Below are 25,312 nucleotides of genomic sequence, written 5' to 3' on the forward strand. Positions count from 1 at the left end.
GATTCCACATCCTCACTTATATAACCATCAGAGAGCCACTCTCTCTTTCTCTCTCTTCATATTAAACTGCCTCTTTGACGGGTCGACCCCTCAGAAAGCAATATCAGCAGTACAGATGGAATCAGCACAGCCAAATGTAAAATATATGGTGAATTATTTATTAACAATGTTACACAATCTCCACCCCTAGCAGCGGTAGTTGTGCTGAGGGCACCTCTGGCTGTCTCTGTTCCTAAAATCTATACAAAAGCAACAAAAAAACAACAACAAAAAACAATATATACATCCAGAAAAAAACTCCATCAAGGACTTTTTAAAAATTAATTTAGTAAAACATTTATATGTTCATATATATATAAAAAACACATGTACAGTAAAAATCACAACGTTTCATATCAAACAACTATACGAAAACCTTTCTATTCAAAAAACAATTATGTTTTAGTGCAAAAGCAGTTGAAATATAAAAATACTGTGTTGTACTTTTCTTTCTCTCTGATATGAAGAGGGGGGGATGGAGGACTGGAGAGGTGCACATGGGTTAGAGGTGTGTGTCGGCGATGGGGATTCGCCTCAGCTCGACAATCTGGGAGTTGGCGACGCTCCCTCCGTCGTGGCTCCCATGGATGGACTCGCTGTCGCTCACATTAAGGCCAGTTCCTAAAACAGAGAGATACCTTCAGACTTCATTCACAAGACACGACTTGTGTCTTTGTATAAATGGTATATACAGTACAAGAGTTTCTATGTTCAATGCAAATGTCATATTTCATTTGAATTGAGTTGTACAATTTAATATCCATAGCTCATTCAATTGAAAAAGCTTTGAAGTATTTCCACACAATGAATCATTTACAGTACTGATTATCTACCACATTTGTCCAGTTAGTCCCAACACAGTATTATGTAATCACTGCTGTATTTCATTTCTTGTCAGCTGACACAGCTAAGTGATCCCTCATGGTTATGGGCCAAGATGTAAATGGGATAGACAGACAGATTCCAAGTTAAGAGTAGAAGTAGGCAATACAACAAAGTAACTTTTTATGGAGGAATGTGGAAATAATACATGAGAAGGCTTTTCTTACTGTGCATTTCTTTACTATGTATGACATCCAGCCAAATACTGTCGGCATCAAGTACTCATAATCATATTTAAGTGCGTATAATCACATTAAAGAACACTCTTTGGCTATTATGGCTTTTATGCAACAGTTACTGAGGCATGTGTTTCTACTGCCCGTGTACAGAAAGAATAAACAATACTTAGCATTGCAACTAACAAAGCATGGCTGGATCCCATCTTTGACCAAATGTTGTATAATGGACATTATCAGCATCACATTACACCGCCCACCAGCAAGATACACAGTAAGCAGAAACTATGATCTGTATATTAAGTGTCCTGGGTTGAAACCTTCCCATTATGATAACCTGTAAGCGGTGGAGCAAGGTAGTACTGTGACTGCTGTGACGTAACCAGAGGAACACCTTGATCTAGAACACACCATGCTGTCAGGTATGTCAAGGCTCCTACTCAGGATGAGTGATAAGAAAGAGCTGCTTTTTACCATGACGTTAATGATCAGCCGTCAATTGTGCTGCGTACAGTATGTGGTGTGAGTGTGTGTGTGTGTTAATGGTTTACCAAATGAAGTGTGAGAACCCTCATTACAGCGCTACCTGCTGACCCCTGTCAAGCAGCGGCGCGTTATGTAATTCTGATTAGAGAATTATCTTTACTGCTGACTGACTGGCTGACAGTCGGTTTAGATTAAACCAGGTTATAAGTTCAGTGTGACACATGTGGACAAGGAGAAGGGCAGAGGTCACCAGGGAAAATGCGAAAGCAGAGCTGATGGCTAGAGAATGAAAGTCCTTGTGACTGGTGGAGCAGTATCTCATTACTGGGGCAGTGAGTTGAAAAGGTTCTCACTGTAGAGTGGTGGATTCTTTTTACTCTTTTTACTATAACCTCAGTTTCTCATCTCATTAATACATTCCATTTTTTACACAAGGAAGATCAAGTGTCCACTCAATAGTTATGTTGTATTGAGGCCATGCCAGAGATTTGTGGAGAGCCAGCTACTTGACTTAATTAACACTTTGGCAAAGCTGCCCCTGGGCTATATTGAATAATCAGAATGATTACATCATATTGCTGAGTTTGCAGACAAGGGCAACAATAAATTTCCTGGCTTGTTTGCTGCAAACCACTGAGGCTATTTAAGGTTGAAGTGAAAGCCGGGCTAACTCAGGACAGCAGGGAGAGGTCAAGAGAAGAGCAGAGACAACTGTCCCGCTGCTGCAACTGTCAATTTACTTGAAATACACACAGATACAGACACACGCTACACACACATACATGTCCAAACATATACACACCTCTGGGTCCAATTCACCCTGTCAACACACACTCCATAAGAGGAGCAAGAGGTTATCTCTGTCCAAGTTTTTAACTTAGTGTAACTCTACCCTTCTCAGCCTAATCCACATTCATTAACACCCCTAAGTCCCTCAAACTCACACCTGCTGGGGGTTCTTTTAATTTGGCTGTCTCCTTGGTGACAAGTTTTGTTGTTCTGGGATGGATGCTAACAGGTCTCCAGTGCTGTTTCCCAGGGGCCTACTTAGAACTGAGGTGGTATAACAGACTCCATGTTGCCCCCCAGAAAATTTGAGCCCGACCCCGTCCCAAACATGAAAGATGTCTGAAGTGGATTTCGGTGAGCCCAGTGATTCAAGAATATTTCAGAACCCCAGTTCCAAGAGATTAAATGAGAAATTCAGCAGGACCTGACCCAATCCCATTGACACAATACTTGGTCATCAGGTTGAGGTACATCAGTCTGTCTGTCTCTCTGTTTATCTCTATTTCTCTCCCAGCTCCCACCATTTGGAGGGTCCAACTCTGGTTCTTTCTGTGACGTGAGACTACAGATGACTGGGGTTTACTTTAAGGAGAATTACGTGACATAAATGCATCTTTTCCATTGGCTCGGTGTCTATCAGCAGAAGCTCTCATTGGAGGTGGGGAGTAACGGGGACTGACAATGACCTCTGGAGCAGTAAATAACCACAGAATAACATGAGCAATGGACAGAGAACTATTTCAGCTGTTATCATGGTAACTTGTTGATTTGGGATGAGTTTCCTGATAGTGAATGTTCTTGAAAACTCACAGCATACTTCACGCACAGTTTCAAGTTCTTGAAAATTTCATGTGCGTTTCCTGAAAGGCACATTTTCAAGAACTACTTGAAAATCAACTTCAAATTTGATTCCTTTTATCACCTATAGTCCATAGGGCACAGGATACTTAAATTTATCACTAAGGCTCAGAAACAACACTTTTTTGTATTGTAGGCCAGTTGCCTGGGATCTGCTTAGAACAGTGCCAAGAAGCTGACTGCATAAGGAATAGGGTATTAATGTTGAGTACAACATGCGCTAAAATTTGGTGTAGCCTAAGAATAAATATGTTGGTGAAAGATTGCATTATTTATTTATTTATTTTCACAATAAGGTTTGGGGCAAAAAGCAAGTGCCTCAAATGCTTTTGATGGTGTGACTGCAGCTTATTTACATTAACATTTTAGATAAGACAGTGGCTTCTCTCTGCAGTGGAAGATCTCGCCTTCATGGCACCTGCAAAGAGATACTTGAAATCTACTACTGACTACTGCCTGGATGTCATGAAAGAAGGAGAGATTTCACGTACCACTCGAGTTACGAGGAGTTTCAGAAAACAATGAATGAAATAAATGCACAAGCTATGATAGTACTATTTGGGAAACCCACCCTTGATTGATGAATGTGGTCTAACTTGTTGTGATGAAGACACATCTCAGCGTGGTTATTTTTCAAGTTATGTGAAAATTACTCTAGCAGAATCCCTATTCACTCTGGCTCTGTCTCACATTAACAGTTCAGGAGTGTGCTGTGGCTCTACTTGGCTGCTGTTCAGCTGGGGCTGATTCTTATTCAGACACTGTAAAGCAATTACTCAGTAATTTGAAAGAGTGAAGAGAGGAGTGTGTGTCTGTGCTTGGGTGTGTGTGTGTGTGTGTTGGTGATATATCAGCCAGCAGTTTGTGCCCTCAGCTCGTTAAACATTGATGGCGATAGAGGAAGAATGGTTTCCATGGCAGCAGAGAGATTGAAGGTCCGCAGAGGAATGACTGAGCAGGGCTGACGCTAATGGATGCCATGGGTATGTATATACACTTTAGAACAATCAAATACACACACACATGCACGCAAACACACACACACACACACACACACACACACACACACACACACACACACATACATTGGCACTCAAGAGCCAAAGGCAGAAGTCTCATCCTCTACATCTCTCTCTCTCTCTCTTATTCTCTCACTGTCAGAACTAAACTTTTAGAAATTCACAACATACTTAGAATAATATCTCTAATGTGTTGCTTTAAATGTACAAATTTAAATGAGACATAATGTATGAATGTTTCTATGCAACTCTGCAATTTTTAGGGCAACAATAGCTGGGTTTCCATCCAAGTATTTTTATGCAAATGCAGATTTATCAAATAAGAAAGGCTGAATGGAAAGTTTTTAGCTTGTTTCTTTCTGACAAATTTATGAGATAAATAGCGATTATTTTGTCAAATAATGATGTAGCATAAAATACTCTTTCCATTTTTTTTTTTATCTTTGATGTAATTTCTGATGGTGTTATGTTCTACATTTAGGCGGACAGAACATTTTCTTAACAGTTGGATGGAAACAGCTATTGAGTTTGTGCTCTACACCAAATAAAGAGTCTGTGCATGTGAGAGAGTACATGTGTGCGTTTGTTGGCTCCTCACCAGTTTTTAAGGCAAATATGAGGTCGTCAAACTCCTGCGACTCCTCGTCTCCAGTGACCAGGTTGGTGTTGATGAAGCCTCCCTCTGTGGTGTAGGTCCCCATCACAGGACTGGGCTTATACACACTGCTGGGCTGGCTGCTGGGCCGCAGCGAGGCTCGCTCCCAGTCTGCTGACACCTGACACACACACACACACACAGTCATATGAGTGCATACACATATCAGCATGCACACACAAAGATGTAATGTAGGTTTTAATAAGAACATGCATGCACATACAGTATGCACACGTACACACAAAAAGAGAGAGGGGAATGTGTCATACATGCAATGTAATATAAAATCAGAGATGGTTCCACGATTTAATAGAGTTAGACTGAAGCACTCTTTTGTACACCAGTCAATCCTAAAATAAGGTTCTTTGGGTAAAAGCATCCACCACATGGCATATGTATGTAATATATGTAGTATGTAACATGTTTTCTACATGTATAGTTATAGTGTTGAAGTGCAATCCTCTTCTATATGTAGTTAAAGTCTGTCTTCATGTCTTCTGTTGATGAATGCACATTAGTCTACGAACCAAGAGCATTAACTTAACATGAACGCAGGGCAAGAGCAGGTTAGCCAGTAGCCACACCTACCCCTTGCGCGCGCACACACACAAACACACACACACACACACACACTAGTCTCACGTTGTTAATTCAGAGAATGGCTGTGTCTGCCAGCCGTGTAATCATGTCTGTGATGAGTTAGGGTCAGGCAGAGTGCATGTTGTCAAAGCACCCCAAAGGGTTAAGGCCGACCCACAGGGTCACAGTGGGTTCAGGGGGTGAGAGCCAGGTCACTGGGTTAGGGTTGCACACTAAATCAGACTAATATCATGTAAATGATGCTGCCAGCACCGTCGTACGACAACCTTTTATTCACCGTCCAAAACTGATATTTTTGGATAAAACGCTCTTCTCAATGGACATGACAATACAGAGGGGGGTGGAGGGAGGGAGGGAGTGTGTGTGTGTGTGTGTGTGTGTGTGTGTGTTGGGGGGGGGGGGGGGGGGGGGGGGGGCTGTATCCATATATCCATACAGCAAGAGACAGGAGGGATGGGACAGAATAAGGAGAAGAAGAAGACAGTGAAATGAAAAAGAGACTGTGGTGAGTGACAGAACCAGGTTGTACTCTGAGGGCTGAACTGGTTTGGGCTAGAGAAGCAAGGCTGTGAAAAGGGAAGAGTAAACATTCACTAACAATTGACTACTGGTTTTTTTTATCTTCTAACAAAAGATAAAAATATTAGTATGAGGAGAGTGCTATACACAAGTGACTCTATTATTTTTTCCAGGACAACCAGTGGAATCCCGTCTGTCTTGCTGTTTTCCTGTGTGTTTTTTATTATGAATGCTTCATGTGTCTATTAGTGAACATATGTATATGCATATGTGTGTGTGTGTCAGTGTGTCTGTGTGTGCGTGTGAGTGTTCTACCAGCTTATGAGGTTAGCTAGTCTGTAACAGGTACAGAGCGTCCCGGCTAGGTGAATTAAGCACCACCAGACACCACAGATCTGTCACATCCACTTTGAATGGAGGCAATGACTGGATGACTCACACCCCACAATAAGCAATTCAGACCCTCACATTATGTATTCCTATCCCCATTCTAATCTCAGTCCAATTTCCTTTCAAATCTTCGACCAATCCCCTTCCCAAATCATCGATCATCTAACGCTCACTCCGTCCTTCTTGGCAGTCTCTATCTGTGCCGCTCAATGCACCGGCTCTCCCTCTCTCCCTCTCTCCCTCTCTCCCTCTCTCCCTTATGTTTCTCACTGGGCTGTACCAGAGTTGCCAAATCTCAGAAAGGCAGTAGTGTGCTCTCATGAATAAAACAAGATTACTGGATTCCTACGTTCGGAGAGGGAAAGAGAGAGGGAGAGGGGGAGAGAGAGAGACGATAGTGTTGAAGGAAATGGGTAGAGGGGGCCATTCCCAGGAGTAATGAAGTTAAATCTGCCCCCTTTTTTCTCCTTTCTCTTTCTCCTTCCATCTCTCCCCTGCTCTCATCCAACCGTCCTCTCCTCCTAACCAAGTAGCTCCTTATAGGGTATTCTCCAGGGACAAAGTTGCTGAGGAGACTGAGCCAATGTAGAAGTACCGTGTGTGTGTGTGTGTGTGTGTTTTGTGTGTGTGCTTGCATGTGTGCATGTGACGTGGGGGTCAGACAGAAGCTTGAGGACAGAGGTCACACGGAGAGTTTATGCGGGTGTTAGTGTGAGTCACGAAGAGAGACCACTCACACACACACACACACACACACACACACTCACACACACACACAAACACACACACACACACACCTCATTTTACACAGATGTTACATCATGAGAATCAGTATAAAACAAACACATCAAGTGTGAGTGAGTGATTATATGAATGCTGAGGTGAGTAATGCTTTTGAAGGAGGACCAGGAATGGACAAATAGAGCCATGGGAATGAGGTCATGGGCGAAAGAAAGGGGGGGGAGAAAGGGAGGAGAGGAGGTGGAGAGGTGGATGGAAAAGACTGAGAGGGGGCTGGGGGCAGAAAGCTGGGAGGTGGGGGTGGGGGGGCGAGAGGGGAGGTGGATAGAAAATCTACAAACAGGCAAGGGGAGAGGGGAGAAATGAGGTGAAGGTGATGGGGAGGGAAAGTCATTAAGATTGAAGCTAAGTATTGAAGTTAAAACAAGAAAAAGTGTGTTGCCGACTCTAGCGCCATAGAAAATATTCTTTATGTGATGATGTTTCGGCCCTGCCCCTGTCTTCTTCAAGAATTGGAAAATTTGGATCTTGAAAAAAGGCAGCAGGGCCGAAATGTCATCAAATAAAGAATATTTTCTATGGAGCTACAGTGTGCAATACTTGTTTTGTCTACTTCCAAGGATCAGAACCTCTCAACAATTTTTGGTGTGTGTTACCGCTCTATTGTATGTAGGTACTGAAGTTAAGACATGGAGATAAGAGTGGAAACAGAAGCAGTGCTGTCAGTAAAATAAACACAAGATCATGCAGGATTAAGGCTGGCGAGAGAGAATATGGCTAAAAAAATAAGTGCCTATCCTGTATGTGTGTCTACCTTTGTGGAAAGTGTGTTTGTCTACCTCTTGCTGCTGTGTGTGTGTGTGTGTGTGTGTGTGTCCTACCTCCTCCATGGCGCTGATAAGGTTCTGAGTAGACTTGCTAATGTCGCCCCCTACAGTAGCAGCTCCTCCACCCTGGTAGGTAGAGTCGGGGTCGTCATGGCCGCTCATCTCCACTGTGTAACTGGCTTTGGCCGGCCAGCACAGCTGGTTGTGCATTACAAAGTACACCGCAAACACATACAGGCCCTGGAGGGAAGGAGGGAAGATTCACCATTAAAAAAAATCCTTTCTACCTTTTCTTTGCCTAGCTCTTCGCTATCATGCATGATCAATCTAGGGTCAAAGGAATATTTTGTTATGTCTCCCTATGACCCTTCCACTCCTTATTATTGGTGGCTGGTGATCTAGGCATTTAAACTTATTCTATTGTTACACTCAATGTAGGTCATTCTGGATAAGAGCACCACCTAAATGCCTAAAATTTAAAATGCAAATGTATTTAGAAATGCAATACATACATAGAAATTATATGAAATACAGCCATAAATATGCTTATTTCTATTTGTATTTTCTATAGTACTCAATAAACATTGAAGTCATCAATATCATCATCATCATTATCAGCAGCAGCATCATCGTCATCATTATTATCACTGTCATCTCCATCACCGTCTTCTTCCTCTTCATCATCTTTTGACATTCAAATGATTTAACCCCCAGAACCTGTTCAGCCTTGATCATCCCAAAATGCCCAGAGAGACTGAATGGAGAGTTTTGGAATGTCATTACTTCATCTTTGGGGCATGACATCACTGGCACCCTGGTATTTCTGCTTCCTCCTCATTCTCGAATCCCCTCGGTCAACAGCAGCCGGCCGCGAATTACCCCACAACACCTGTGTGTTAAATACCACAGGAGCACCCCGTATTTCACAACACCCGTCAACGGGCCATGACGGCCGCCGCAGACAGAGATGGAGCACAGAAGAGTGCGGAGTGAATGTGTGTGCATACGGATGCACGCGAATGCACACAAAGGCACCCCCCCACACACACACGTGTGCGCACGTTTGCACACATATGAGAATACCGTATGTTTTAATCAGATTTAATGTGATAAGAAGAGGGAATTTATTCCCAAACACAATGAAAATCAGTAAATCACATATTTCTAAACACAGTTTGAAGACCACCGGGCATCTTGGGAGACATGCTTGGCATTTTGGTTTGGTAACCATTGAATTATTAAAATCAAATTTCCCCTATTTCTTTGTTTGTGAAAATGACAGAAGCAGCAGAAAGAACAATTTCTGAAATCAAATTGGTGAGTGAACTAACAAATCATTTTTCAACAAGTGACAATTTCTAAGCAACTGCTAAGAATGTCTCAAGCTTTATAACTGTATCCAATTTTTGCATACATTTCCAAGTGCATGCAGTTTTGCATATTGAAACCAGAAGCCTGCATCTCAGCAAACCACCGGCTTCTGTTCCACGGCTAACATAGTACCAGAAATGGCCTTTACACAGCTGATTAACAGGAGATAGTAAAATGGCCAAGCGCCCTCCTATATCTAGTAGAGCAAAGTGCAAGCAATCATCATTACCCGTGTACCTGGGGGACATTGACATAGAAAGGGGAAAATAAACAGTGCTGATGGTCACAATCAACATTATGAGCCACGTGAGGAAGCCAACAGGAACCATAACTGGAAACTGTGTGTTTATGGGTGTACTGTAAATAGGGAACATCCAGCTTGTAAGCTGGGGGAAAAAGCCTTGCAAATAGATATGCACACGGAACAGCCTCACAGGTCATTAGCTGTGGTTTATGGCCTGATGTTTCAAAAAGAGCAAGTTCACTGTCTGTGAGTACTGTACATCTACGTATGCGCATGTGTGTGTGTGTGTATGTGTCCTTGCATTACAATACCTGTGAGGACAGGTAAGAGTTTATGAGGTTTGAAAGGAGAACTGTTTCTCCCTTTAAAAAGAGGCCATTTAGTGGCTAGGTTTTGGGTTAGGGTTAAAATTACTATTATGTTAAGGTTACAGTGTTGTGGTTACACATGTATTGTTGCTTGTTAAAGTGGTAATCATCGAGTTCCTTGTGTGTTTCTTTTTTTTCATTTTGGCAACATCTTTGGTAATTAACAGTCCTTGCAGTAGTGTTTTTGTACTGCACTTCCCAGAGATCACTTGGCAATCAAAGAGTGCAGCCAGCACTGTGATTTTCTGTTGATGAAGTTTGCGTTTCTGCAGGTACCGGGCTTTTCTTTGTGTCTTCAGCCATGTTGGCCTCGATGCTCACGCTAACTACCGAGGTCTTCTTCTATTTATTGCAAACAAACCGCTGTTGCTGCTGCTGGAAAAATAAAACACACCAATTCGTGTGGACCAGAGGAGAGACCTACCTATTTAAAACAGCAAATCAGAGCTTTCATGAACTGGATATACTGTAGGTTGAATCTCTATTACATCACTTTGCGACAGACAAAGTGATGTAATAGAGCAACATGGACGATTATCAGGCGAATTATCAGTTTTAGAGTTAAGGGCACGTTAATGAATACCGTCAATAGAGAGTCCTCACAACTATAGAGGTGGATATGTGTGCACAAGCATACAGGTGTGTGATTGCATCCGGGTGTGTATGTCACTATCGATGGCCGTGGCTCCATCACGACAGTGCTGAGAGTGATTAGCACTACCATAGGCCTGTTATATAAGTGTTCCCTGATCACTGGAGAGGCCAGGTCTTTAGAGATGGAAAGGACAGAGCTAAGGAGAGAAGAAAGGAGAGGAGGGGAGGTGGGCAGAGAGAAGAGGAGAAGAACAGACTAAATACAGGAAGGCACACACACAGAGAGAGAGAGAGAGAGAGAGAGAGAGAGAGAGGGAGAGAGAGAGAAACATGGACGACATGCGATGGCTTGAGCGAACAAGAGGACAAAACAAGCATTTCAGTTAGATTTCCTAAGCAAAAATCTGAAAAATTTGAAGTGATACAAAGAAATTAAAGCTCACTGAGAGACAGCACACCGAATTCAGTAAATGATGGAACATTCCCTTCACTCAACACTTGGAAAGCACAGTGGATTGAACCACTTTTCTGTGCTTATAAGAGCAACAGACTGCTTTCCCACACATCCTACTGTCCTAGCAGGCTTGACCCAGCTGTTTGTGTGTGTGTGTGTGAGTGTGTGTGTCTGTGTGTGTGGACACGTGTGGGCCAAGGCCTGCTGTTTCATAAAGACACACAGAGATCCTGTGGCCTATTTTTAGCTGCGTGCAAAGGTTCAACGAGGCAGCGGGGGTGGAATTGAATTGTGACGGGGCCTGGTGCTGCTTCACCGCTGCCTGTTTGTCTGACTGCGACGACACAATGAGGTAAGCTTTACCGGCAGAGGGGCCGCCACCGGAGAACATAATAAAGGGTGGTGCTGTAATGATTTGATTATTCTGTTGTAATTCAGCCTGATGTGGTGCAGATGTGTGCTCCGGACTAACTCAAGAAAGGATGGAAAAAGGAGAGATAGAATAGAGGAAGACTGTTAGAGAAAGAGAGTGGGGAACAGAGAGAGAGAGAGAGAGAGAGCGAGAGAGAGAAAAACAGAGTGGGAGATAAGTACAGTAAATACAGAGAAAGGGGCCAAAAAACACAGTGGCCTGTGACAGTTTCAGGCATAATCTACTGATTACACTCCAAAGTCCTATTTATCTCATTATCGATGCCAATCCAAATGGTTTCACAGTTTGATACCACTGAATATCCTGCTACATCAGCAAAGGTTGTTTTCTAAAAAACAGGGCTCAGTAAAGGCACTAATTTCTGCTCTGTAACAAACCCAGATCGAGGTATGGATACTTTTCACACACACACACACACACACACACACACACACACACACACACACACACACACATACACACACACACAAACAGCTGTAACATCTGCAGTTGTTTAATGGTGTTCAGTAATCAGCTGTTGGGAGGTGTGCCATACAACCACATCAACAACAAAAACCAAGGTAAACATGGAAAATTCTCCTCATGGAAAACTCGCGGCATGAGGAAAACAACATGAACCAGTGAACCGTGATTCGCAACAGAGACATAAAACAGCTTGTAACCTCAACGCGATCGAGCGAAATGGAAAATCATAACATTAAAGACTTACTAGTATTGCCGGCGCTTATGAAACATGTAGCATGTGCAGCATTCAATTACAATGCTTCTCAAAGCGTTTTCAACACGCAGACATTTGAACAACAGTATTGAGCCTTCTTCTTCTTCTTGAGTCTTTTTTCTTTCTTTCTCAGATTGTGTGCAGAATAGGTGATGTAAAATCCAAAATGCTCAGTTAAATTCATTAACTGAGGGCATGCGAGAATCATCTCGACTTTCAAGTTCAAGTAATATATTCCCTGTAATATCATTTTCGTGGCTTACAATTTTAAAAATAGCCCCTTAACCATAATTTCTTGCACCTGCACCTGAACACATTTCCGTTAATGCAGAAATGAACTTGAGGCCTACATCTGTTATGAATCATAACAACCTAATTGCTGTTCAAGCTGTGGAGTGCCTTGATGAGAAATACATTTCCAGTCTTGTTTATCTAATCCCATTTGCATTCATTAAACTCTGACACACAATCCCTAATGGATGTCCCACAACTGCACAAAATGTCAGCCCTCTTACTGCAACCCTCTTCCCCTTCACAGTTAAATGAATTAAGTTTGCTCCATAAAACTCCGATTCACTCTCATATCCCTCGCGCACACGTGCATGCACGTGCACACACACACACACACACACACACACACACATATACGCACACATAACACAAACACATACACACACAGCTCTAATTGCAACCATGCTTGGGACATGGCAACAGCCGCCCAATAGACACAAAGTCTCTTTCCTTAGCGAGGCTTTGTGAAAACTAGGTCAGATGAGTTTGTTTACTGCTAATCAATGCCCTCGGACACAGTTCGCTTTCGGGGTTCTTTACCTGTCCGTTCCGCTCGGATGAATCGTTCCCTGCTTCTACAACAGACCCAGACCCCAGAGGCTTTAGTCTTAGCCGTAGGATTGGGGTTGATGCACTACGCTATGCAATTCTTGAACCTGATTCTATCCCAATTTTGGCTCTGTCACACAAATGTAGGAGCTATTGAAAATCAATTGTCATAGACTTTCTCAAAGCACTCTGAGTTTGAAATTTGGCTGCAAGGGTCATCTTGTAGCCAGAGTGTGTCCATCCTGAAGCCGAGGCCAAATTGAAAGCAATGCAAGGCAGTCTATTAGGCTGGTATAAAGTCCTTTTATGTTGTATTTCTCTTCTCAATGGAATTGGAGCTGATTGCCGTACAGCCAGTGGAGGGAGATGGGGATTTGGTGTGTGTGTGTGTGCCTGTGTGTGTATATGTGTGCGCATGTGCATGTATGCATGCATGTGTCCATGTGTGTTTGTGTGTGTTAGAAATGGAGGACAATTGATTGGAGGGAGAGTACAGGGAGGCCTGGAAAGCCTAAATCAAAGACAAGAACACACGAAGGACGCTACAGAGGGAACAGAAAGAGCTTTTAAGCCAAAGTGTTCCTACGGGATTCAGGCAAGATTTTTTGTTCTCAGTCAAAAGAAAAGTGAATCTGGTGTCTAGAAAAACTTAACTAGAACTTTGATGAGGTTTCAAAATGTAGTTGATATCATTGGCTGTTTAATCTCTCAACAGGAGAGATAAACAGAATTATGTGATGGACACAAAGTAAAACCCTCTAGTCAATGGACTGGTTGATGTGACCAATGACCAGTGATCTTGAAGAGTACGGTCCTCCCACTGGTCAGCTGAGGAAACTGACCACATGATGTCACAGAGCAGGACAAACTCTATTGGCGCTGACAGACAAGCGCTAAGTGCGACATCGGCTGTTGGCGGTGACATCACTTCTCTTCATTAGTCACTGTACCAATAGGAGAAGTTTACTTTAGTGCAAGACTGTCGTCTTTGGCATGTGGATGCCACATATCACCATGGGTTACCACAGACCCTTATGGCACACTTAACGGGCAGATGACGTCTCTAAGCGGATGACAGAAGAGACCAAAAACATTTATAGACTAGCCTACAAAGACAAGACCCTGCTGTGCCAAAATAGTGGGGGAGAAAGAGAGGACGTGCTGGGTATCCTTATGAAAAAGACACACATTATCCCATAGCTTAATGGACAATAAGTGACTGAGACATCACAGGGACTGTACTTTTCCACATAGCTAAACTACATCAGGTATATGGTTAAACTGTAATGGCTTTTTGAAGGCTGACACCAATATTTTTGGATTGAAGTTGCTGATAGCCAATATTTTGGGCCCATGCCAGTCTTTCCCCTAGAATTTTATTCTTGGCAGTGTGGAAAAGCCCACGAATCAGCATTTAGACCATTATGTGACACTTTGGAAACCCATAAAATAAAATTATTTCAGGTGGGTTGGCAGCTCCTTCAGGCAAGGGTAAGTCTTTTTGTTGCAGGCTTTGCAGACTGCCACCCCCTAAGCTGGTTGAGTAAAATACTCCCACACCATGCTGGAATGATTTTTATGGTCAGCCATGGGCAATAAAAATAATAATAATGGTAAAACGGACGATGGATGACATGACAGGCCAATATCAACCCCATATATCAGCAAAATGATATATCGGCCAAACCCTAATCAAAACCATACAACTACAGTATAATCCAACTATAATCCAATGACACACTATGAATTCCCTGCGAAATGAAATTGTTCTGCCAAGCTGTACTATCTCTGTATATCAACACTGGTAAACCATTGCAATGGTTGTAAATCTTATATAACAAACCTTGTAGTTACACATTACTACACATTACACCATAGAGAAATCTCTCCTCAACTAGAAAGCATTATCAAATGCTGCAAACAGAAAGTGTTGCTGATAAGTTTAACCTATAATCATGGACTATTGTCTGTTATGTAACCCTTTGAAGTTAGATACCACTGCTCATGTCTGGGGATTTCCAGCTGTGAGGAGATATTTGGTGATAGAGTTATCTAGTATCTCATTAATGTCCTCTCCTTATCTTCTCTGATACATGGAGCACAGACAGAGAGGAAAGGGAGGGAGAATGACAGCGGTTGGACAGACAGAGACAAAGAGAAGCAGATAAAGAGAGGCAAACAGACACAGACAACAGACACAGGAAAACATACAAATACAGAGAGAGAGAGAGAGAGAGAGAGAGTGAAAGAACGAGAGGACACAGAGAGGCTTCAGTCAGAGCAGATACAGATAACCCTGCCTCTCTCCATTCCTGGGGCGCTCTTGTTGCTCTGCCTCACCACGACATCAAAGCAGGGCTTCAAAGTGGAGTCTGAAGTAGCCTTCATCACTCCCTCACCATCCAAGTCAGCAAAACACACACAGGCACATCGACGCTTGTGTGCACACACACATGCACACATACACCAGTCTAGTAGCTTAAAAAAAAACAACAATATTTTATTTGTGGTAACTGCCAGAGAGCCCTCTCAAATTATAAGCCATGAAATGCAAACACATCAAGCAACTAGCAAACACAAGAATAGAGCTAAACTAATCCTTAAAGACCAATAGTGTGGCATGACGCACGAACCCAGTAATTGGCACTCAGGCTGGGAAAGCTTAGATCTGCTAATATTCCCTGACTCTGTTATTTCAGTATTGACAGTGAGATCTCATCTCAATGATGTCAACTCAATTTAAACTTGACAAAAGTGAGTGCTGGACACATTTCATAATCCTGCATTAAGGACATCACTGAAGATGACAACGAAAAAATCAATGTTGATGGCGGCAATGATGACAACACTAATGATGAGAATGGTGAGGACAATAAAGAATAATCGATCAATCAGAAAATAAATCTCATTTATACAGTGGATGTAATAGAACCGACTGCAATAAAATGCACTGCAAAAACTGAGATGCTGCTATTGATAAGGCTGTTGACAATAAAGAAAAAGAAAAGTCATTGAACTCACCAGCACGCAGTTGAAGATGACATAGAGGATGAGCATCCACTGGTACCTGTAGCCCATATGGAGTCCCGCCCACAGCCAGACCAGAGAGATGAGCAGGAACAGGGAGAGAACCATGGGCACCTCTGAACACAGAATAACAGAATGGGATTAGAGACAACAGCAATACAAGCTAGTACATCAACAGTTTCATCAAATATAGAAGGGAAGATTACGATTTAATTGGTTGATAATCTTTAATCTAATTCATAGCACCCTACCACAGTAGATAGTGAGCCACCACAGCACAGACAGCCGTGTCCAAAAGCTCATAATGCCTATTTGCTTTATAGACCTTTATAGACCTGTGCACACACACACACACACACACACACACACACACACACACACTGCTTATTGCTTAGATCATTTTGAAGTTTAATACCAGCAAAATGCCAGTAGAATTGAATGATTGCAGAACACATCATGCTTAAATATACAATAGATGCATCATCAGATTTATTGTTTTTATGAAGTATTTTGTGGGTAATATATATAGTGTGAGCCTCATGGGTAGCTAGTGTTTCCAAAGCCAGCACTGGGAGCCCATCACAGCGGGGCAGCAAGAAAGAGGGCAGGGGTGTTGGAGCCAAGAGCGGGCCTAAGGGGCTGTTTAGTGGAGCAGCTCTTAATCAGGAGGCTTTACTGGAGAGCAGAAACTCTGGCACAAGGCTAAAGGTTGGCCCAGAGGACCTGGAAACAAATACAAACACACACACACACACACACACACACACACATTCATGTACCCAAGCAAGTATGCAAGCACATACTCAAACTCATCCCCACTCAGGACCGTGTTTACTAAGCATTTTTACGGTGGCACTAACGCAGCTGTGTGCATACTAACCTGTGCGCACAAGAATTTTGCAGGTGGAAATAGGTTAGACAACTGGCAGGAGACTTTTATCTTGTTTTTAATACGTATTTTGAGGAGTGGAAATGATAGGACACAAAAATGGAGGAGAGGATTATGGAAATGGATCACTCCCAACGATTTACTAAAACAAAACACGCATAACTGCACACGGTATTTATCGCCCAGGGGAAGCATGTCTGAATGTCTCACCCTGAAAAAAACATGGCTGCTGGGTTATTTGTTTAAAGCCACAACAGGCAGAGAGAGAAAATAAGAAAGAGAATAATTACAGAGGGAGAGTGTTTCAGAAGACGAGATTAAAAGAAATTATAGATTGTCATATCTATTATTATTAATACTGATATTACTGATATTATTTTGTCACTGCTCGATGAAATAAAAAATGAACTGGAACTTCTGGAGTCATGGTATACCCACCTTGACAAAAGATAATCTCCTGGCCTCTGGTTCAACAACATCTGTCTCTCATCTCTATTGTTTTGAGAGCAATGCTGTGGCTGTGGCATGTGAGAAGGTATTCTAATTGGAAAATAGCAACTGACTTCATTTGCATACGTGGTCTTTATAAATTAGGCGCTACACAAGAGAAAACTGCGCCTGTGAAATTTTTGTACGCGGTAATTAGCGCGCCTCTTAGTAAATATACTCTCACGTGCATTCTCACATGTAGGCACACAAACACATAAACTCATTGTAAGGCACACACACACACATTCTCCTGCATGTCACATACAGTACACACACACACAACGACGCCAGCATGTGGAAAGGCACAAACAGACCATCCGTATTTGGACAGCGCCAAGCTCTGCTAAGATAAGACCAGAGCAGCGAGCACTCTCTCTACACGTGCTTCTAAACTGAGATGTAGCAACTGGCGTCACTGCTAACCCACTTTCTGGCACAGCTGAACCAGCGCTTTCAGGCATGCGACGGACTACAAGAGCAGAGACGGACACTGTCCTGTGGATACTGAATGTGAAAGTGTGGATAGATACATTTATATTCCTTTGTACTCTATTCATGATTCATGAGGTGAGAGTTCAAGAGAACAACCTCAGTCTCACACGGAAGCTGAATAAAGACCCACTGCTTTAAAGCCAGGCCACTGAGGTACTCCCTGCATCTCATCGATAGCGGCTCATGGTGCTTCTCTCACCTTGAGAACTCACTCTATTTCTCACCTTCCCCTCCTCATCTATTATTTGAACAATTAATTGGGGGACAAACAAAACAAGCACTGCCATTCAGGGGCACACTGAGTCATCAGGATAGAGAGCTAGGGAGAGAGAGAGAGAGAGAGAGAGAGAGAGAGAGAGAGAGAGAGAGAGAGAGAGAGAGAGAGAGAGAGAGGATGAATGTGAGAAATAAAACATAGCTCATTAATACCTAGCATGTTTCCTTTAGGGACACATAATGAAGCGTTACACAACGTCTGTGCCTGTTGAAACAAGCCCAAAAAGCCCCTTTTTTAAACTGAATCTGGTCTTAATAGAACCTGTATGTGGCTTCTACATTCTAAACATTCTCTACATGAAAACAGTGCTTCAATATTAATGATAGTGTTAAGGAGGTTCAGTATTCGATAATCCAGTGGACAATCGCTGAATTGGGCCCCTACTTTATTAAGTTCTTTGCGTAACATACATGCAGATAGATAGATACTACTTGGATGAATGTGTGTGTGCGGTTGTTTGCATGACCTCTAATCTTCTTCTCCTCCCCTCTCCCCCGTTCCTCCCTATGTATACGTCCTTTTCTCATCTATTTCTATCTTTTATATATATCTCTATTAAAATTGTTTTATCCTGTGTTTGTAAAGTGTCTTTGAGCACCAAGAAAAGCGCTATATAAATGTCATGTATTATTATTATTATTATTATTATTGCATGTCAGAACTGTTAGCATGAAATAACACACAAATTCATGCACATACACACACACACGGACACACACACACACACACACACACAACACACTTTATCTTTCCAGCTGAAGCATGGATATGTGACTTGTACCAACTAACAGCTGTTGCCTCTAGCTTCTGGCGTTTGTCTGATAAATAGTGAACAGCTGATGTGATCAGGCATTAAAACAGCTTGTTTAGGACAAGCTTGGCAGATCAAAATACAGCTGACAATCAGTATCAAAAACAGGGATAACCTTGAGACTTATTTGGTCAGAATCAAGCGAATACCTAGGGCTGGATGTTAGGATTGATTGGTCTAAGCTAAATCCTAAACTTGAATATCATGATGTTTCTTTTTAGATCAGTGGCGAGTTCAGACCAGACAAAGCGCTTTCAGAATGAGTGATACACCCAGATATTCATTTACCAGCACTTGGGAACATGAGAGAAGTGGTCATTAGGCATGAAATGTCTCAGATGCTCTGTGTATTTGTTTGTGTGTGTGTGTGTGTGTGTGTGTGTGTGTGTGTGTGTGTGTGTGTGTGTGTGTGTATGTGTGTGTGTGTGAGAGAGTGTTTTGGGGTGTGGCAGGGTTAGCCACTAAGATGACTGGCATTTGTAGTAGCACGTTTCCATTAGTGATTATCCGGAGAACATGATGCACCATTGACAACAACAACAACACACACACACACACACACACACACACACACACACACACACACACACACACACACACACACACACACACACACACACACATACACATACACACATACACATGACCCCTGTGTGTTAGCTTGTTTATAATTCACTGGATTGAATTAAATTGAATTGAATTGAGATGTTCACTAATTTATAGTAAACTTACAGAAATGTTTACTATGATCACATGGAGCAAATTTTAACACCTCAAAGATTTCAACCGGAAAAACTGTGCCCCAGACAGATTTAAACTTTGATTATTTGAACAGTCCAGTAAAAAGACCATCTAATACCAAAGGGAGTTCTGCAGCAGTTGAAAACCTCACAGCCTGGCTGGTATATAGCTGTAGTCTGCTGGTTGGTGATATGTAGGACACACTGTACAGTTCACTTCACAAGTAGGCTGGAAACACAGGGCACGGGGCCCAGGTTTGCACAAAAAGCCCACACATAGGTGCCACTTCCACTACCCAGTCAGCTCCACTCTGCTCCAAGTTCAGGCTCTTTATCTCGGTGTGACTTTCCTCTGGCTCCGACTCTCCCTGTTTCCCTTTCTCACCTTCTCTCCTCCGCCTTAGCCAGGTTTGTTCTCTCCTCCATCTCCTCTCTCTTACACCTCTCCCTTTCCCTTTGAGTCTTTATTCCCTTTAAGTCTGTATTCAGTGTCTCCCTCTTTTTCCCCCTTCACACCTAGACTTCTCTTGCTCCTTCCTCACTCTGGTCATTCTATCTCACTCGGGTGGCTGTTTGCTCAGAGTCTATAAATCTGTTTAATAAACCCTTTCATCCGCTGCTCCTCACAATTTTTCCTCTATCTTCTTAAACTCACACTTTCTACTGACTTCTAGTCAGAGCTGCACAGACTTGCTCTCTCTCTCTCTCTCTCTCTCTCTCCCTCTCTTCTCTCTCTTCCTTCTCTCACACACACTCACACATCTGCCTCCGTCTCCTCCCTCCCTGGTTTGATTTTTCCAACCATGTAAGCACATTCCAGTCTGTGGACAGGCTAGAGCTCCCACAGTAGGAGCAGGTTCCCAAAGCCCACTGGAAATGAGCTGACTGGCTGGTTGGTTGGCTTGATACCACTTGGAAAAGAAGCACAGCAGGCACAACTTTCCATCAGTTACCCAATAACCGAAAAAACTGTGCCCCAGACAGTGTGTGTGCTGGTGTGTGTGTGTCACGTTTGCATCCGTACGGATATGCATAAACCTGTAAGAAAGTGTCAGCTCTCCACTAGACGGACACCCTTGAGCTGTCTAAGTGATCCCTGATGGGATGTAATGGTTATCTCTGTCTGTCACAGCGGACCTAAGAGGAAATACCCTCTTTTACCCCTGAGATGGCCCAAACCATTTCCAGTAATTTCCACCGGACGCAAGGGAGCCACTTTTCTCCCCGGGAGGACAAGCCTCCAGCGTATATTTGATCTGAGCGGCTTCTCGGTGCGAAGAAGACAAACTGAGAGGAGAACGGGGGTTTCAACAAAAACAGCCGAGCAGAAACTCAAGACGGCGCTGACATTACTGTCACAGAGAGGTCAGCAGCTGTCATAACGCCAGGGCCTCGTGTTCAGCACAGACTCACACACACATGCACACACACACACACACACATGTGCACACACATACACACGCTCACAAGAAACACACACAAATATAATGTAAGAATCCAAGCAAGTGATGGAATAATTTACATAATACACACTTGCGGACACATTCTATGAGCATATTAACAGCACAGTATTTAGCCTGTGTAAACAAAGTCTTCTTTGCCAGGGTAAGCAGAGTTTTTAATTGTTTTATTGGTTGGAATTTTCAGTACTTACAATCCATTCAAGTCAAGTCAAGTACATTTATTTATGTAGCTCTTCATCAGAAGATCAGATGTCTCAATGGACTTAAAAGAGAACGAGCCTACCTAGATCTAACTGATCAACAATCTATCATGTACAAAATTATGTAATACAGCATGCAGCAAAATAAAACACAAGGATGCAAGAACAACTCTAGGATAACCACATGGATGTTATATAACCATAACATAACAAACCGCTGCCAATCTGATCAAATGCCAAGGTAGTGAAGTGATGCTGTCTGTCTGTACTTTTACGACAACTAAAAAACCATCAACACAAGATAACAAAATGAAATTCAGCACTCTACAAAGGAAGATATGCCTAACAACGTTGAGTCTAAATGTTCCCCAGAAACTACAACCGCCTAATAAAAACTCAACTTTATAGCAACAACTTTATCGCTTGAAATTATGGCTCTAATTTCAGTACTGTGTTCCAGGGTCAAAGGAAGCAGTGGCCTTGAATATCGAAATATATTCTCATTAGAATGCAGGACCAGATTAAGACCCTCCTGCTCTAGTGTTTAGATTAATCCCATGTACTAATCTCCATGTTTGATAACAGACTGCCTAGATACAGCCAGGGACTGAACTCATAGATGTTTATACTAAAAAGAAAACAATAGAAACACAGAACACTGAAATAATAACAGCAAATACTCTCCATCCAAAAATTCTTCAGTTCAGTTCTTTGATAAGTGCAAAATGTAGCTACTGAAAATGTATCCTGTGAAGCAGGTACCAGAAACCTAATCTTGATATAGCATGCTACATCTGCACAAGGCTTTGCACGAGACTTTGCATTTCAAGGCTATTGATAACAAGGCCCTATGAAACCCTATGAAAACAAATAAAAAACGAGTCCATGGTGTCCAAATAAAGCACATGTGCTCCCTCAACAAGTATCATACAGGGTTCTGTAATCAAGTCTCATCCATCTAATCACATTTATTCTTTTATTTCCTCATTCCTGACCAACCAAGGTACAAAGTGCAGTTGAGGAACACTCTCAGCCATAAAAGAAAGACAGAGAACAATAACAGTCATTCATTCTGCTCTGCTCTGTTGACAACTGAAGGTGTACTTACTGCTGTATCAAAAGAACATCATGTCTTGCAAACACACCTTGTGGGTTCAGTGTGGGCTGTGATAAGAGTGTATTGATGTGCTTTGAGTAGGCACTGTTGTGTTTTCAGTGTAAGTGAAACTATAATGGACGTTCATCATGTCTTTTAGCAGTGTTTTGCTGGTTAGCAAGCCTTAAGCACAGTGACAGAACTCAAACTTTGCTGAAACATGTCTGCAGGTTAGCACAAACATGCAGGCGCACACTGGCACACACACTTGACTTCACTGGCGTCAGAAGTCCTGCTATATCTCACATTGCCCTGTGAGGTTTACATACGGGCCAGACACATGCACGCACACACACACACACACACACACACACACACACACACACGTGAAAGAGCCCTCAGCTCTGCTTATCTCAGCATTTTTCTGCTATAGTGAGGAATTTGAAAATTGTTGGCGATCTGACTGTGCCTCACATTAATGACATCAGCTATCCTACCGCACTAATGTCTGTGCTAGATGGGATATCAATGTGAGACTCCCCCTCGATCCATCAGCTTGATAAGGAGCCGTACAGATGCAGAAAATATTGATGGATCAATAAAACAACAAGAGCAGCCTAGCTGTCATCTGATGTCTTTATGGGTAAGTTTAGATGTTTAATAGGATGAGGCTGCAAGTAAAACATATCTGATTAACATATGAAAAACATTATGTATCAACAGTCTTTTATCCCACCACTGCATAGGTCTGAAACTAGTCAGGGATGTTGCTGTTTTGTAATGGTGCTTGCGGCTTTTAAACTAGTTCTGACAAATTACAGACCGGTCCAGGGACCAAGCAGAGGAGTAGCCTCTGTTTAGAATAATAAACTATAGCAGGCCATTCCCTCGCATTTGTTTTATTCCCCATAGACTCTGGACATGTTGAGAGAAAGTCAATACTCTGATATACAACCCAATGAAAAGTCTATACTCTGCCCAAATAATGTTTGCCAACAAGTGAAAAGAAAGGAGTGGAAAGAACATTGTGGCTGAATACAGTCCATGCTGATTGCATGCATGTTGTGTGTGTGCATGTGCGTGTGTGTGTTTGTATTGTGTCTGCAAGCAGTTTTCCCTGTAGCATAGATATCATATATGGACTGTGGCCTTGTGCAGCCTTGTTTAGACAATCCTGGCTTGTGTTTGCAGATGAACAGAAAGCCCAGTGTACCTTGTGTCAGCAACACAGTCAGAGTCCTGGCACCCTGTCCTGATAACAACAAAGACTTCTTTATGGTTATAGGGGGATAAAGAGAGATCGATAGATATGAGGGGACAAGGGAAAGGGGGATAGATAGATGGTTAACAACGTTAATCTCCTTAAAATGAATGACAGGCTGCAGTCCTGTTAAGCTACAACAATCTCTGAGGACTAAAGTTATGAACTGAAGGAGTGATGCAGGGAGGGAAAAGGGGGAGAAGGGAAGGATTGATAGATGGAGAGCAAGAGAGAGGGAGGAAAGGAGGTATAAGGAAACAGACAGATGAAAGAAGAATAGGGTTTGAAAGAGAATATGTGCCTCTGAGTGAAAACAACCCACAAAGCCCTGAGAAAAGACTTAATGAGAAACAGTGCAGATTAATTAAACCGTTAACGAAGATTTTTTCCCTATTCAGAAGGCTGTAATAGCTGCTCTATAGAAAACTTATAGAGTCCTGTCCTTCTGTTCCTGGATCTGACGCCAGGCTGCAGGGGAAACACACACCAAAACACACACACACACACACACACACACTCACACACAGATATTCATACAGACACACACCTGAACACACACGCACAGACACACAGACACACACACACACACACACAAACACCTCAAGGGCAGTTCTGTCCTCTGTGCTTGTGCCACACGCACTCAGTCTCCACTAACACTGCTGCTTTTAATAGTGTGTGCTGTGCCTACCTTTCCCTCTCTCTTTCTCTCGCTCTCTCTCACCCAGTGTAAATAAGGAGCTTTAGGGGCTGTTGAAACCTTGTTTACTGAGTTGACTGTGTCCCCTCCACTTTCCCCATCCCCTTTACCACATTCCCATTCTTCTCATCATTCAACCCCCAAAACCCTGAATAATCCCCTATCTCCTCTCTTCCTCTTACTGTACATGTCTCTCTATACCTGTCCCAGTCCTTCTGTCCTACCTCCACCCCCCCCTCCCCTCTCTCTCCCACACCCACACACACACACAGCTTTGGCTTTCTACAGGTTTCTACACTTCCGCAGAGGCCACACACAGAGTGGAGGGCAAATTGCAAGCCAGCTTGCCAGCCAAAGGACTGGCACTAATTCAGGCTTTGCTTTGTCATTGGAGGGCCTTGACCGAACAGCACCAGATAAAGCCTGCTGATTCTCACCAATGGCCATGGATTAGAGCCATGACACTGTGGGACTAAAGCGGTATGGCTGGGGTCTCTGTGTGTGGGCGCACTGAGTGGGCGAACTGAATAAGTGTTATACATGTGCTGCTCTGCATGACTTACGCTGAGCATGAATCTAAGGCATGTTGCTTAAAGTGCATGTTTATGAGGCTGTGCGCTGGTTCATGTGCACAAAAAAATTCCTACATTGCATAGATTTTATTCAGTGCTTTAAATTAGTTTTAATGTGCAATAGGAGCAGATCAGATGTGGTAGAGAGGTTTGGAGTTGCAGTCCGTGGCAAAAATAGCTTGGTGGCTGTGAGCCGGTGTGAGGGATTAGCCGTGTGTTGCAAGAAGCCTCCACAGGCACTTCAAGGAGTCTGCAGCGCACACACACACACACACACACACACACACACACACCA

General features: G+C 42.8%; 1 protein-coding gene across 1 annotated transcript in view; it reads right to left on the reverse strand.

Annotated features, from left to right (window-relative positions):
- Window positions 1-480: 480 nt before the first annotated feature.
- adgrv1 (adhesion G protein-coupled receptor V1) overlaps window positions 481-25,312 on the reverse strand; it is a gene marked incomplete at its 5' end in the record, with an annotated part of 117,162 nt that continues 92,330 nt past the window's right edge. Inside the window, 4 exons of the mRNA XM_071522979.1 lie at window positions 481-660; window positions 4,848-5,025; window positions 8,036-8,221; window positions 16,025-16,146. Coding sequence (XP_071379080.1) covers window positions 542-660; window positions 4,848-5,025; window positions 8,036-8,221; window positions 16,025-16,146 — 605 coding nt within the window. The remainder of the gene's footprint in view (window positions 661-4,847; window positions 5,026-8,035; window positions 8,222-16,024; window positions 16,147-25,312) is intronic.

This window comes from Centroberyx affinis, unplaced genomic scaffold (genome assembly GCF_046629955.1).
Source record: "Centroberyx affinis isolate AG114_WGS23_722 - 3 ecotype Tasmania unplaced genomic scaffold, CSIRO-AGI_Caff_v1 ptg001051l_1, whole genome shotgun sequence".
NCBI classification, from domain to species: Eukaryota; Metazoa; Chordata; class Actinopteri; order Beryciformes; family Berycidae; genus Centroberyx; species Centroberyx affinis.